Source organism: Octodon degus, unplaced genomic scaffold (genome assembly GCF_000260255.1).
Source record: "Octodon degus isolate 3935 unplaced genomic scaffold, OctDeg1.0 scaffold00010, whole genome shotgun sequence".
NCBI lineage: Eukaryota > Metazoa > Chordata > Mammalia > Rodentia > Octodontidae > Octodon > Octodon degus.
The window spans coordinates 28,821,172-28,837,223 of record NW_004524586.1 but is presented as its reverse complement, the minus strand read 5'-3'; the positions used below and the strand labels follow the sequence as shown (position 1 = coordinate 28,837,223).

The 16,052-nt window shown below is 40.9% G+C and overlaps 1 protein-coding gene across 12 annotated transcripts in view; it reads right to left on the bottom strand.

Moving 5' to 3' along the window:
• The window catches only part of Map7d2 (MAP7 domain containing 2), a 186,321-nt gene that overhangs the window by 58,690 nt on the left and 111,579 nt on the right, over positions 1-16,052 (bottom strand). For 6 of the 12 annotated variants that reach the window (XM_023708832.1, XM_023708835.1, XM_023708831.1 and 3 more), the window contains exons 1-2: positions 6,998-7,062; positions 5,496-5,659 (exon numbers count right to left, since the gene is read on the bottom strand). Coding sequence is in view for 6 of the 12 variants with exons in the window: in XM_004625658.1 (XP_004625715.1) it covers positions 5,496-5,659; positions 6,998-7,075 (242 nt within the window). In the remaining 6 variants the exon portion in view is untranslated. Of the gene's footprint in view, positions 1-5,495; positions 5,660-6,997; positions 7,076-16,052 lie in introns of those variants that run through there. The other 6 variants (XM_004625658.1, XM_004625659.1, XM_004625660.1 and 3 more) reach the window with 2 other exon arrangements.

The following is a 16,052-nucleotide window of genomic DNA, read 5'->3' as shown; positions in this document are numbered from 1 at the left end:
AGAGAGAGGAGGGAAAGGGATGAAAAAAGTAATTGTGTTCTGCACATGTACAAACTCCACATAAGGAATGCAAACATTATATACTATACTCATGTACTAATAAAAAAGAAAAAAAGGATAGTCTCTCATTTAGCAGAGGCCCAGTGAGAACAAAAAGTTTCACTGAGCCAGCCTACCAATGAGTGGCTGCCTAGGGGACAGAATTACATGCTAATGCTCAGCACCTAAAGCAGTCCTACCCCTGGACTATTCAATTACCTTCTTAAAAAATGCCCATGGCGCCACCTTCCATCAACCTAGCTGGTACAAGTTCTACCACTGGAGATTTGATCCTTTGAACTTTGAATAGGTTTATGAAAATATAGCTGTGTGTGTCTCCCCAACTCCCGCCACCACTGTCCCAGAAAGACACAGGTATTAGAAGGAAAAACAGGTAGTTAACAAATTCTAAGAGAAGGGGACTTCTGGAACCCATAGAAGTCAAAATGGGGTGACTAAAACAGGCTAAAACCAAAATTTTTTTTCATTGTGCTCTTGTTGTATAGAGGCAGGTATTACCTGGTATTTGTACTTTTCTGTATCTTCATGTGATGAAATGTGAAGAATCCCTAGATCTGGAGTCAGGAGGTAAGGATGCAAATCCTACCTCTGCCTATCACATTTTAGCCCCAATGACCCTGAGTTAATCATTTCACACTGTTAAGCTTTAATTTCCTCATCTATAAAATGATGATGATATAACCTAAATCATCAGATACATAACTCTAATTCTCTGAAGTTAAAAACAGCCTAGAACCTAAGGTGGTAAGTCCTTTACCAATGGCTAACTGAATCTGATTTTGAAGTGGAGGATAATTAACAAGACAATTTAGAACGGTGGTTCTCAAACTTGAATGTGGATACTTCCACAACCACTGTATGGATTGGTAAAATACAGATTGTTGGGATTTATCCCCAGGGTTTTGAGTAAATCCAGAGTGGAGTGATCTGAGAATCTCCATTTCTAATGAGTTCCCAGGTGCTGATGGTGCTGTGGCCAACCTGTAAGATCCACTGGTTAGAGGAAAGGCTGAGCCTAAGAAAGCAGGGAAAAGAAATTGTCATACCGAAAAAACGGTATTAATAAATATTAGGACTGCAGGACTGCATACTGCAGTTCCTGCCAAGTTTTCACTCTCCTAAGTATCGCTTGATGATCAACAGAGGATAGGGAAAGAGGAAGGCAAATTCTTGTCCCTGTAATACCTTTTACTAGGTGGGGCTTAGGAAGGAAGGGACAAGGAAGGTCTCACTCTTGACCCCTTAAGCTCTGGCTCTAGATATGACTGAATGAACCTGGAGAATTATGATCAAAGTGACCCACTGAAGGTGCCAAGCAGTACAAAAGTCCTCTAGCCAGCATGGCACAGATGTTGTTACCCAAACAATGATATTTGCCAGGAGGTGGAATTTCTCTTTCCCATCACTTTAACTATATGAGTTCAGGAATGACACTGTAGGTACAAGCTCCCAATTGTCCTCAGCAGGGTTCCAAAGGGGAGCTTTTCCTTCAGAAAAAGACCTCTACATTTGGCCAAGTGGTCAGCATGGTGCCTCACCCAGCTAAGGACCACTGAGAACAGACTTCAGCCGAGTGAAGTTTTTATTTAGGTAAATTCAGAAATTTTTTGTTTAAGCAGAAAATAATTCAATTACTAATAACAAATGAGTCAAATAAAATTAAATTCTGATTGTAAGTTTGATCAAATTAGTGCTAACCTGTCTCTTAGAACATTATCCTACTAATGTATCTAATTTTCTAATTTGCTTTTTTTTTGTATTGAGTACAGGGTCTACAGGGTCTCACTATGTAGACTGGACTTTGTAGTGATCCTCTTGTTTTCAGCCTCCCAAGCGCTGGGATTACAGGCACATGCCATCACACCCAGTCTCAATCTCAGTTTCACCGTGCTCTGGGGGTAGGGCTGGCACGGAATGCCGAGGATCAAACCCCAGCCGCTGCGCTCTGCCTAAGCAGATGCTTTAGTATGCTGACCTATCTGGCCAGCCCTTAATTTGCTTTTTTAAAAATTATTTATTTATTTATTTATTTATATTTTTGTGTGTGGCCAGCTCAGTCCACCAGGGGGCGGGGTTGGCTGGCATGTGGTGCTGGGGGATTGAACCGCGGTCCCTGTGCTTTGCTTAGCTTGATCTAAGTAGGTGCTTTAGACCACTGAGCCATTAATTTGCTTTTTATAACTTGTCAAATACATTTTATTTAATCATAAAAAAGAAATTTCTTGTTGGATACTGAAGTTGGCAGCTTTTGCTAGCTGTCAAGCAATGAGAGTATGAACAGTTGAGATGTGTCATACTAACTTAAAGAAATTAAGCTACTCTTAGAGACTTCCTGTTTAGCACAGGAACATAGAGTTTCCTTCTCTAAATCTCACCTTCCAGGGCCACTAGTCAGGAAACTACATTTCCAAATGAAGAATGGATTGTCAGCTTTCAGATGACAGGAGCTTGTTCCAGCAACTGATTCTGTAATTCTGTAGCATGTGACCATTATAATAATCCACCTTAAGAAGAAAGTGGTCTCCATCAAGAGAATGAGTTCAAGGTGGTTATCTAAAGTGGACACTGAACTCCTGCATCCCCAGGATAGGCCTTATATTAGCCACCGCTACTGCCAACTCTTGAGACCTCTGGGAGGAGTGAGACTGTTCTCCCTTGTAGATGAGAAAATGTCATGTCATGTCAGATGTTTGGTCTTGATGCAGCTAAGTCTTTAGTTGGTTTCACTTGTGGATAATTTTCTATTTGCTTTTGTCCTTTTTTGCATCCCTAATGTAGTGGTTCTTGGAGGGATGTGCTGAGATACCAAACCACTTCTGCTTTGGAAGACATGAAGCGATATAAAAAATGTCTTCATGGCAACTATAGGAACATGAAGTAAGAGCAGGACACGGGGAGGGGTCAATAGGTCTCATAGGATCTCCTAAATATCAGACTTGGAGAGGTAGGACTTGGGCAACCCAAATACTTTCCAACAAGCAAAAGAAGCAAAATGGCCTGCACAAGAAAAACCTTGTCCCACTGAGGCTTTTTCCTAGTTTACAGTGATGAAAAGAACTTAAAGCTGCCTGGCACTAAGAAGAGAATCAAAAAATTTCTACAACCAGATACTGAGCATTTTAGCCAGATACAGCCAGATACTGAGCAGTTTATAACTTGTCAAATTCATTTAATCATAAAAAAAGAAACTTGTTTGATACTGACGTTGGCAGCATTAGTTGGTTCACCAAAAAAAAAAAAAAAAAGGAAAAGAAAAAAAAAAGAACAGATACTGAGCACACAGTATTCCTGTTAGAGCTCTCGAAACCATGGGAGTAGTGCTAAGGGATTTCTCTGGAGAGGTTCTTCTGCAGTACAGACTCACCCCTCTCTAAAGTTCACCCATCAAAATGTCAAATAAGCCTCGGTATTGAAAGTGCACCAATACCAACGTGGTTAACTGGCCAGGTTGGATGTTGCAAGCCACACCTTGGCCACCTCGGACACTGTGGGTGGAAGCAGGTGGCAAAGGAAGGCTTCTATTTCCTTCGGTTGCTACACAAGTTTTGGAAGCTCAGTTCTCAACCCAGCCCTGTCCTGTCCTGCTGTGCCATGTCATGCTTAGGAAGAAGAAAAAAAAATCAAGCTCAGCTTGTATTTATACCAACGCAGGTCAGGCAGCATACCCAGCCCTGGCTTGTCATATCAGGGGGGCAATAAAGCACAGAAGCAAATAGAAAATTATCTGGAAGTAAAATCACTTAGGGTTCAGCTGCATCAGGACTAACCATCTGGCATGACATTTCCTCATTTGCAAGGAGGAGTGGTCTGACTTCTTAGTTTCACATGTCTCTTGCATTAATGCTCTATACTGCAAAATTATACACAGAAATTGTCTCAAAAATAGACTCCTGTGACATGGCAGGATGTGTCAGAGTGTGAGAAGCATCTAATGTGGCACTTTATAGTTTTCCTTCCTGGAAGCAATAGTGACAAATTTTCTCCTGAATCAGCAGTCTCACAACTTGTCAAGAATCAAAATGGAGAAAGATAAAGGAAGGGAACAAACTCTAAGTTGTTAAGAAATTGAAAATGGAAAAAAAAAAGTGGGCCAGTCTAGTGACTCATGAGAAACACAGGCTGAAAAAGGAGAACTCTGTCCTAAGTTATCAAATCAGCTCTCACACTGTTTCATATATTCTATAGATTCTGTATCATAATCTCTTCTAGGCATCATCCCCTTAACCTTGCTTCAGCCAAGGTCAGCTGAAGTAACTGGAGGGAATCTTACATTTTTGAAAGATTACTCTGTGCTAAGTGCTTTGCTGGGCATTTCGACAAAAGTCACCTCTTTTAATTCCTGTAAACATCTCTGTTTGGGAGCTCAGGATACAAGAGGGAGAGATTACGTGACTTGCCTCTGGTTACCAGCTACTTAGGAGTAGAGACAGAATTTAAACTGAGAACAGATGAAGCCATAGCCAGTAATGGTGAACTATGGCTAAAAGCCTTGCTCAGATCTTCATTCACTAAGAGGAAGAAAACATTGTCATACAGATGTTTTGTGGACAAAGATTGGTCTAATTTTGTGTTTATGTGCATGTTCATGTGTGCTTTTTTAAATTAAAAAGAGGAGGGGATAAATACATACAATAATAAACAGCCATTCAGAGATTTTAAATTATTAAATTTATATAAAAGTCTTTATATCTTATAGTGCTAGATATTAACAAACTGCTATATTGTTCATACTAAAAGATGAGTCATTACAACTTATGAATAAAAAATGATCATCACCTGACACAAAGCTATGATTACAACCTTAAAATATACTCAAGAAAATCTATAACCCAAATATGCTTTCTAAATACATTTTTTAAGTTTTGTATTAAAGGACTCTATAGGGATAATTGCACTCTACTTTTTTTTAAAGGTAAGTAAAAAGGGTGATTAAAGCAAGGAACTACATTAATATTTAAGTACACTAGCATCTTTATGATTGAAGGTAGGCTAATTTTCCAGCAGTGAATAACAGGATAACATTATTCTCAACTCTCACAGCTTACACTCCATCCTTGTGTCTGCCCTGGCAGTAATAACTCTGGCTCTTAACACTCAGGTCTGTATTGCCTAGCCTCTATCCTCAAGCCCCTGTGAATCTTAGTTTAGTCAGAAAAGGTTATGCCTAGGAAGCACCTTGGAGACCACCAAATCCAACCACTCGCTGCAGAGACAAGTGAATTAAGTCCCAGAGAAACCAATCAGCTTCCCAGTCATACAGCAAAGTGGCACCTGAGTTAAATGGAAGTCTTTTTTTTCCTATACTGGTGGTGATTTCCACTGGATTGGTGGTACTGAAAGGAGGCACAGTGAGCCAAAAGAAAAAAGGACAGAGGCAGGTCTCTTTTATAGCCTTGAGTTGGCTGGAGTTGGGACAGGGACTCCTAGGACCTTACCTCTTCCTCCCGGAGTTTTTGCTTCCTTTTCTCTTCCACAGCAGCCCTCTTCTGGTCTTCCCGCTGCCGCTGTTCTTCCAGTTTTCGCCATCGTTCCTCAATTTGCTTTTCGTACTGGATTTTGGCTCTTCTTTGTTTCTCCAGAATCTGCTTTTCCCGAGCAGCTAGAGAAGGAAAGTGGAGTAGAGGTGTCATTCCAGAGCACTTTATGTGGTTTGGATTAAGACCAACAATACAAGACCAGAGACCAAAACATAGTCAGGTGAGATCCCAGGGTGCAATGATTTAGATAAAAGACTATGGCACTTGTATCACTAGCTGAGTGACTCTGGGCATGTTAACCATGTAGTATCTCTACCTCAGTTTCCTCCTCTATGAAGTAGGGAATGCTTATGTTTACTATATCACAATATAGTAAAGACTAAAACAGATAATGCACATGAAGTACACACACAGTAACTAACCTTGCATATAGGAGCTATGAATATTATTACTATCGTTAAGTCAAACTTTGTATATAAACTATACATCAACTTGAGAAACCATAGTTTTAAGAGGACGTTCTTTCAAAAGCATTTAACAGTGCATACACAATGCATCATAAACTGATGTGGTCAAAGCATTAAAATACATGACAGACTGGTTATCCCACCAAGACATTTACTAAGAGGCCCTTAACTCCACCTGACCAAAGGTTCCTCACAAGTGATGCCTCAGCTTCCCAAGGGGTGGCCAAGCAAGGATATGGAAGCTCCTTGTTTACCTTAATTCAATGAGCAATCATCTACTTACCTCATGGCACCCTTGGAGAACACTTTATAGTATTTATTTGTCTACAGCACTTTCCTAACTGGGGCATCCTGTTCTAAAATGACTGTTTGATGTATTTGGTACAGGGTCTCACTACACAGCTTAGACTTACAGAGATCCTCCTGTTTCAGCCTCCCTAGTGCTGGGATTACAGATGTGCACCACCATGTCTCTATGGCTGGCTCAGCGTGCCTGGGAGCGGGGACAGTGTGGCATGTGGTGCTGGGGATTGAACCCCAGTCCCTGCACTTGCCTAAGCAGGTTCTTAGTCTGCTAAGCTATCTCACTGGCCCTTCTAAAATGATTTTAAGAGCTGATTTTCTCAGTTATCCCAGAAATGACCTTCTCAGATGCTCAGAAGGGAAGCTGAGTGAGTGTACATAGCATACACATGAGGGTATCAGACTTCCCAAGGTTTCTCTTCCTTTACCATCATGTCTGTAGCCACTACCATACTGGCTACGACACATACGTTCTGTATTTGCTAAGTGAGTGAATGAACTGTTTAATGGATTAGGCAATATTTGATAACGTGCCAATAGTCCTGTGGATTTCCTCCCAGTTCTTCATATTTAACTAGCAATTGCCCTAGTTCTCTTCTCATTCATCCACAGATTTCTAAGGACATACAGAAGGCTACTACCCCATATCTTCCCTTTCTTGGACCTAGACAACCAAAGTGTACAACTTACCCAGATATTTTTCTCTTTCTTCTCGTCTCTCTTTGGCTAGTCTCTGTCTCTCATCTGATTTTAAAAATCCATCCATACCTATAGAAGAGAAAACATGATGATACTTGGTTTTTCACCCTTTCTCTGTTTGTGGAGCACTAGAGGCAGTTGGGCATACGTCCTTGGTCTGGCCATCCATATGTCAACCACTGCCATCACTTACCTAAAGAAAACCCAATTTATCACTCTCCACCACACATATGCAGCCAGGCCTTAACAGTTGAAAGGCCACAGCGTCCATGAGCATGTGCAAAGTGGTTTGGACCCCTGTGGTAGTCCTCTGTCCCCAGGCCTGACCCTGGCCCAATCCTGGCCTGCAGTGCAGGCAGGAAGAAAGTACAACGAGTGACAGAGGGGCCTGGCTACATGCAGAGAAGCTCACCAAGCCTCTAGTCCAGCTCCCAGCCCAGAGGCAGTGCCACCTGGTGGAGAAGAGAAGCACAAAAGTGCATAAGATTTTCGATACAGATTATTACAAAGAAAATAAACATTTCACTTTCTGAAAGGTGCCAACTGGAAGGGACACAAACAAGCTCTTCAGCAGAGGGGCTCTTCTATGATGCTCCTGTAAAATTTAACACTTAACATTTTAGCTCTGCCAAGCTTGCACTGATTTCAATTTAGTAACTCAGAAACAAAGAAGAAAGGATATAATGTACCTCTATTTACTTGTCATTCAAATATCCACAACAAATAAACAGAACAAATGACAGCTCTCAGAAATGTCCAGGAAATATCCCCAGAGCCATGCACCTCTACCTAACCCCTACAGGACCCTATGAGCTTTCTGAATTAAAGACTAAATGGTTATTCACAGTTGTTTTAAAGCTAGAAATAATTTACAGCATTCTGTTACATCTGGTTGTTCATGAGTAGTAGCTACATAATGTTGAAGCATACCCTCCTAAAGAAATCTGCTCTAGTGCTAATGTAATCACATTCACATCCCCAGTGCCTAGGCCTTCCTCTCAAAGCATCACATTGGCTTCGTAGGATGCCTTGCTGTCATGTCAACCTGTAGCAAAACAAGCAAAAATTGTGCTGTCCCAAAGGAGCAGTGAACAAAAGAGCAGGGCCTAAAAAAACAAATGCTGACACCTGTGATGCCAGCAAGCTGACATCAATGTTGCCCCTGCCGCAGATAACAGTGCTTCCTTGGAGCACTGTCTGTTCTTTGATTCTGCACCTGGGGTGATTGATTAGTCTTATATAAACTTAAAAGTTTGAAAACTGCCAGAAGGTAAAACAGATAAATTGCTTGTTTTCACAAAAGTTATTAATACACACTCTTTAGCCTGTTTGTAGTTCTTAATAAATAGAAAATGTTTCAGTGGCTCAGGGCTCACTCAGAGGGAGACAAAGCTCTCTTGAGTCCCCTGACGCTGTTAATCCAGTCTGCTGGTTGTTTCTTTTGGCTCCAACTAAAGCAATACATCAGCAACCTGTGCTCCTTCCAGGGAGGATCTTGCACCTGGTATCCAAGAGAGGGGCCCAGAAGTCTGGCCTGCAATTCAGGCAGTGGGAATGTGAATAGATGATGTGACAAACTGTCATGATTCTCCCATGTTTCTGGTTTTGCAGGCTGCTTTATCAAGGATAGTAAAGTTCAAGAGAAAAGTAGTAGAAAATCAACAGTGGACTACAATGCCCTCCTCCATATTTCTTCAGTCAATTCTTAATTATTTTGAGGCTACCAATGATATGAATTTAAAGGCCAATTACTCAGCTCATTCTAGGTCTCCCATATGCTGATTAAACTCTCTTCCCAACCTGATGGCAATGCTGGCCTTTCTCTCACATACTTTTGGTGTTACAGTTTCCCTTCTCCATGCCTTCTTCATTACCTGTTGATGAACAGTTCCCCAGACCCATGATATCCTGTCTCCACACAGTTTGTTAAACCATTATTTGATTCTCTTTTCCAGCAGAAATATCTGTAACAGTCTCCCCTAGTAGGCTCCAGGTCCATGTATGACTGACATATCGTTGGGTCTGCTCAGCTCCAGCTTTAGAGCCCTTCACCCAGTAGCTCCAAAATAAACACACAATGCTCCAAAGGCAGACATGAAGTTAATGGCAGGGGACCATGGAGAGAAAATCTTTTGTTCTTATGATCTTGATCTCAAGACTTTCATTAGTAAGAATCTGTCCTGTGTGAAAAGCTAGTAAAAAAAAAAAAGCCTAGGATTCCTGAACAGATGCTTCCCTCAGCACCCACATGAACCTACCCACCTAAGCGGTACCCAAATGTTGCTCTATACTGTCTTTTCCACCTTCTTGCTAGTAATAGATCCGTCCCACATCTAAGGTAATTCTGAGAACTGTTGAAAGTGTTATTCAAATTGAAAAAAGAATGAAAGAAAAAGAGTAGAAAAAAGTGCCAAGCACATCAAACTGTCTACATCACCTTAGTTTTACAAACAGAATGGTGGTTGTTCAACGGACATGCACAGTCTTTGGCTGCCCCCTTGTGGGCACATGCAAGAGCTACACCTTCAAATCATTTCCTTGCCATCATGCATCACAAGAGGTGATAATCAAACAGTTACTAGACTGCTCTAATGAGGCCTCTAAGCAGTTACTATGCACCAAGTTCACTGCTCCAATTTACAGGACCCAAATATCCAAGGAGGGCAAGAATACTATTATAATTCTTATCCTATAGGTTCAAAAACAGAGGCACAGAGAGGTTAATTACCTTTTTACAGGCCAGAAGTAGAAAAAGTAGATTCTAAAGCAAGAACCAGACTTGAAAACCCACATTCTATATTACTGCTTTTGTAAAGGAGGAAATATAAAACTATGACCTTATTTCTGTGACCCAGTGATGTGCACAGGGAACAAATTCTATCCTGGTACCAAGGAAGAGCCTGTAAATCTGGGGACCAGAAGTGAGAGCTTGACTCATTAGAGACGTGCTTGTGAGCCGAGCCCAGCCCGGTACAGATACAGCAACTGTCCAAGTGTTGTTTGCTCCTCAAAATAGTGATAGGAAATGTACGTTCACCAATGTCTTACACACTGATACTCAGTGGGAAATGGGGGTAGCCACAGGGTAGTCAGGACAACTGTAGGCATCTCCTCACTTATGCCAAGCAATTTAGCTTTGTCCCACTTTAGGGGGTAGACTGACTCAAACAGCCCCAATGGGGCTTACCTAAAATCTCTGGGCTGTGCATTTCATAGCCACAAGCCATGTGTGGCTATTTAAAATTTAAAATAATCAAAATTAAGTACAAGTTCACTTTGTCAGTTACAATGCACACATTTCAAGCACTCAACCACCACATGTGGTTGGTGGTTACCTGACTGCATAGAGCTGAATGAAATGCCTAGCAGCTCACTCCTATTATTCTCCCCCTTCATGGTTAGCTGTTCTGGGGCAGATAAGGAAAATCAGTACTAGACTTCAGTTATAGAGTTCAATTTTGCTAGATAAGGTTGAGGTGGGGCATGCTCCTTTACTCCAAATAGTATGTAACAAGCCAAGAGTGTGACATCCTTTCAAAGAAAAGTAGCCATATAAATGACTCACATATCCAGCTTCTACCCTTTGCTATCAATGATTCTCCAGAGGCTGCTGAGAAAAATATTCTGGGCTCATTCCAATGTAAGGTGGGGTGGAGCACAAACAAGACGGTATGGACTTGATCAGTTATTACCTCTACCATAATGCAGTCAGATTTAAACCAGAGGAACTCTGGTAGAGTCTCATGAACACTAACACCAGGAGGTATCTTTTAAGGAATAATATAATCAAGGGTTGTTACTTAATTCAGTTCTAAAAGTAAGCCTGTATAGACTAAAATTGGAGTTTTAATTGTCCTCCCCAAGTATCCCTTATCCCACATGTCTTACATGTGTACATTTACTGTCTTACTCTTTATTTAAACCAAGATCCAATTTTATCTTTGAACCCCATCAAAACAGAGAAAAGATTCTTGCTAGCCAGGGATTGAAGAAGGGCAAAAAGTAGGACAAAGACAAAAAGGGATCAAGGGACACCCTAGGTAAGGGGCCCTATCAAGGAGGGATGTACAAGGGTACTCATGTCAAAGCCATCCCTACCCTACTCTTGACATGATGATGTTTCCCAGGGCAACAGCATTCAGGTAAATGTACATCTCTGAGACAGAGGCCCTTTTCTAGGCAACATCATTATGGGAAATTAAAAACAGGGATTTTGAGTAGCCAAACAATTTTGTATTAACAGAGTTACATAATTTCTCATACTTCACTGATTTGCTTGGAATAACTTCCTGTTATCTTTGGACTGCAGCACCATAGTTTAAGAAACTTATTTTAAAATGAATTTTATTAGCCTGAAGTACTCTACTAGAATATTAATGAGCTGATATTAGTCAATTATTCATAGTACTGGTAAGAACCATTATTGAGACAAAAAGTTTTAAGGGAATCCAGCTGTGTTTGACTTTCAAAAATTAACTGCGTTAAGTGAATTTTAAAATAACCTTCCCAGTTAAACTCATATCTGTGCTAGTAGAATGTTCAGGAAAAAGAGATGTCCAAGGTGCCACAGGGAATCTGGGCAAAAGACAGGAAGCCTACCTGTGTCTGTGTCTCTCTCCCTCTTATAAAACCACTAGGATTCAATCATCATGATACTAGCATAAATGATCTTATCCTAATTACTGCCTAAAGGCCCTACCTCTAAACACTATAGTGAAAATCGGGAGTGAAGAATTCATGTAACAGGAAGGCCAATGGGAGCCACTCACATTCTCTTTGATCTCTTCATGAATGACCAGCGCCCTCTACTCTGCAGACCTCATGAGTACTGAGTCTTTCCTACATTAGGGGTGACTGTGATTTGTACTGCAATGACCAGTTTAAGTACACAGACACCAGATCACTACTTCTCAACTTTGGCTATACAGTATAATCACCAAGGGAGCTTTCAAAAAATATATAGGTGCCTGGGTTCTGTTCCAGATTTTGGTCCAGTCATTCTCTGCTGTAGCCTGGGTTTTGGTGCTCCAAAAGTTCCCCATAGAATTCAAATGTATACCTAGGCCTCATAATTGTCCCAGACAACTGTTCCATACCCTATAACATATATCAGAACCACCTAGATAGCTTGCAAAAGCAGATTCTAGGAGGTCACGTCCCTGGCTTTCCAATGAAGGAGATCCCAGGTGAGACAGGATCTGACTTTCTAACATGTTCCCAGGGAGTGTGATGCCGTTCATTTAGCATCTATACCTTCAGAACTGCTAAGGTATTTTTTTGTTGTTGTTCATTTGTTTGTCTTGAGACTATCATCATGTAGCTCAGGCTGGCCTTGAACTCCCACTAATCCTGCTGCCTTAGCTTTCCAAGTGCCAGGTTCTCAGACATGTGCCACCACACCCAAAAGAACTATGGTTCTTGACTATGCTTATTCTAGAGAGTAATGCTTTGCCTGTGGCTTCCTTTTATTTGTCCTGATCTCAGCAGAGTGAGCTCCTAAACATGTCTGCACAAGTGATAGATCCCTTGGAATTTACCTTTGCCAAGGTTCTTACAGGCCTTCATGCTATTGACTTGGTCTGTTTATTTAACCCTTGTCCTCTAAGTTCTTCTTTTCTCTCTTAATTCCCAGCACCTTATAGATGGGATGTACTCAAAAATTGTTGAGTGACTGTGCTATGAATATTATTTCACTGATGAAAATCTCTGTTCTTGTACAGAATTTTAACCTCTTAACAGAACTATCTACAAAGACAATGAACTTTTAAAGCACCTCTGTACCCATCATCTTTCTAGAGTTGTGGAGGGGACACAAAGGTCAGGAAAGAAAGGCTGCTTTATTCCAGGTCTTCAACAGTGGGGCCAACAGAGGAGAAGGGGGAAGGTAAAGGTAGGGAGAAATCTTCTAAATTTCATCAGTACTGTTTCTGTCTTAATTACTCTTCTCTTGTTGCTGGGACAAAATACCCAACACCCAGAATTAAGGGAGGAAATGTTTATTTAGCTCAGTTAGTGGAGGTTTCAGTCCATATTCAGCTGGCTCTAAGGCAGAGCGGCACATTAAGAGGGCTGCAGAAAACACCAAAAAAGCAAAGGGAAGAGTAGCAGCTGTGGCTTCTAGCAAGCCTCCCTCCCCTCCTCACAATATAATGCAGATTACCCACCCTAGGGCAGGAATAGCACTTACACCCATAATTCCAGCATTGGATCATGAATTGCAAACTCTAGAGGCAGCCCCATGACTGCATGGGGCTTTGGGGGGATACCTAGACACAAACCATAACACTCACTGTTCTTTTCCCTTTTCACTTCACATTAGGGTCCTTCCCTCTGCTTCCAGATCCTCAAGTCCAAGAAGCTTCACTTCCAGAGACACTCTCTCAGTGCTTTCCCTTTTACAATATATCAACCAAGAGATAAGCTTCTTTTTTATGGTGCTGGGATCTGAATCCAAGACCTTGTATATGCTAGGTACACACACTACCACTGGGCTACACTTGCACTTAGGATTTAAGCTATGTCTCACTTCATTGTGTAGCCTGCAAAGGTCTTAGCACAGTATTTTGTATACAGTCAGTACTCAAAACATGCAGAGCTCATGAAAGGAGAGCAGTAATATATTACTGAGCATTTATGGTGTGCCAAACCCATGGTGAGTATTAAGACAGTTTCTCATTTCCCACAATCATGTGACAGTAGCAGAATACAGCAGTTTCTCTCTAGATGTCCCCCCTATTCATCTTTGACTATAGGCAGAGCTTTGAGGAAGTGATTGGATTATGGAAGCTTATAGCCAAATGTGCTGTTAGGGGATGGGTCCTGATGGGAAATGAAGGGGGTCGGAAATATTGTGAAGGAAAGGTATATCTTCCTCCCTGGTTCTCTTCTTTCAACTCTCTGCTTCCTGGACAATATGGTATGAGTAGTTTTCCTCCATCTAGGTCCATCCACCATGACTTTCTGCTTTGGAACCAGCCAGTTACGGACTTTATGAGCCAAAATAAATCTCTCTTCCCTTAAGTTATGGGTGATAGGTAATGTCTCCCAGTGATGAGAAAGTGACTAAGACAAAGGACAAAGATGATTATACCTGTAGTCTCTATATGACCCAACTCTCTTATTTAACCTTTAAAAACTTTAATTTACCATACTTTAAAAGAGATAACAGTGCTATCTTGAAACACTAGCTCTGGGAATCCTCTCCTTGGAACATATCACCATGTTGTCACCATGCTGCGAGAAGGCCAAGCCACAAGTCTCATGGGAAGTGTAGGTCTTAGGGATGATGGAGCAAATAGTCACTGTTAACTATCCTGGTCCAGCCACTGCTGCCACCTAAGGAGAAATCCCCACATGAGATCCACACAGCTAAGTTCAGGAAACATACAAAATCTGCAGAAAAAAAAGGCAGCATAGTACCCTGATGAGTTTTAGGGTAGTCTGTTACCATAGCAGTAGAACCTGAAAACCACACAACTTATTGACTGGGAGCAAATCAGCAGCACTTTCTGGGCAGCCAGTACAATGGAGCTAGTTGTTACTCTACTTGTGACTGCTTATTCTCACCTGTTCATGCACACTGGCCCTGAGCTTCTTGTCTCTCTTCTCAGTCAGAACTCCTCTAATGATGGCTTGTGCTGTTCCCTCAGTCATCATGCCCTGGAAGCAGCTCCCACCATAGACCCTATGAATGGTACCAACTGACAAGAAGTGACTTGGCACTATATTACTGACCAGCAGAGGCTCCCTGTGGTGATGATGGAACATGACTCAAGAGGACAAAAGGGTACTATGGCGTGGATATGGTATGAGTGTCCACAAGGCTTTACATGTTAACATTCGATCCCCACAGTGAGATATTAAGAGTGCAGAAACTTAAATTCACTATGGTGTTTAGAGGTAGGGCCTTTAGGCAGTAATTAGGATAAGATCATTTATGCTAGTATCATGATGATTGAATCCTAGTATTTTTATAAGAGAGAGAGAGACACAGGCACAGGTATGCTTCCTGTCTTTTGCCCTATGATTCCCAGCACCACCTTGGACATCAAGAGATGTGGCCTTCTTGATCCTAAACATTTGGAAGCACGAGTCAAAATAAATCTCTTAATAAAGTAGTACACCTTAGATATTTTGTTATAGTAATAACAAATGGATTAACACAAAGGGTTAAAACTGTGGGGTACATACTTCAACTAATGAGACAGAAACATGACAATGAATTGTTTGCCTTTCTTTCTACTAGTGAACTGCTTCCAGTCACAGGTATCTCACCGCCTCTCTGCACATAACCTGTGGGCCAGGCCACTGGTTGTATCTGACTACAAAGTCATGATCAGCTTGATAACGCACCATCTTTTTATTTCTTCTCCTTTCTTCCCTAGCTCATGTTCCTTTTCCCTCATTTTTAGATCCCTGGGAGCATATCCTTCAATAAAGTGTTGATGTGTTAAAATATTAATAAGGGAATCTATCCATGAATACTTACAGCTGCATTGGTTAGAATGATTACAAAGTAGAAACAACCCAAATGGCCACCAACTGTTCATTGGATTGAATGAATACAATGTGGTACATCCACACCATGAAATGCTATTCAGTGATTTAAAAAAAGATTGAATGCAAGGTTTGGGGTATAGTTCAGTGATAAAGGGCTTACCCAGTGGTGCCCTGGGTTCAATCCCTGGCACCACTAAAAAAAAGAAAAAGAAAAATGAAAGGGGTGAGAAATATTGTGAAAGACTACAAATGGGTTCAGAGTTCTTTTTGGAATAATGCACAATTACACACTGTTGATATTTACACAACATTGTTAATGTACTAAATGGCATTTAAGTTTTTTTTTTTTTTTTTTTAGGTACAAACCTCTTTTTTTATAAGTCAACAGAAAATGGAAATATACTTTTTAAAGTTTCTAATACTAGAAGATATCATACAATGTCTTTTTAAATAAATTATAAGTCAAAGATACAGTATAAATCTTAGAACAAAAATTAAGATTAAGCAATATTCAGAAAATTAAATGATTCCAAACAATTGAACTAAG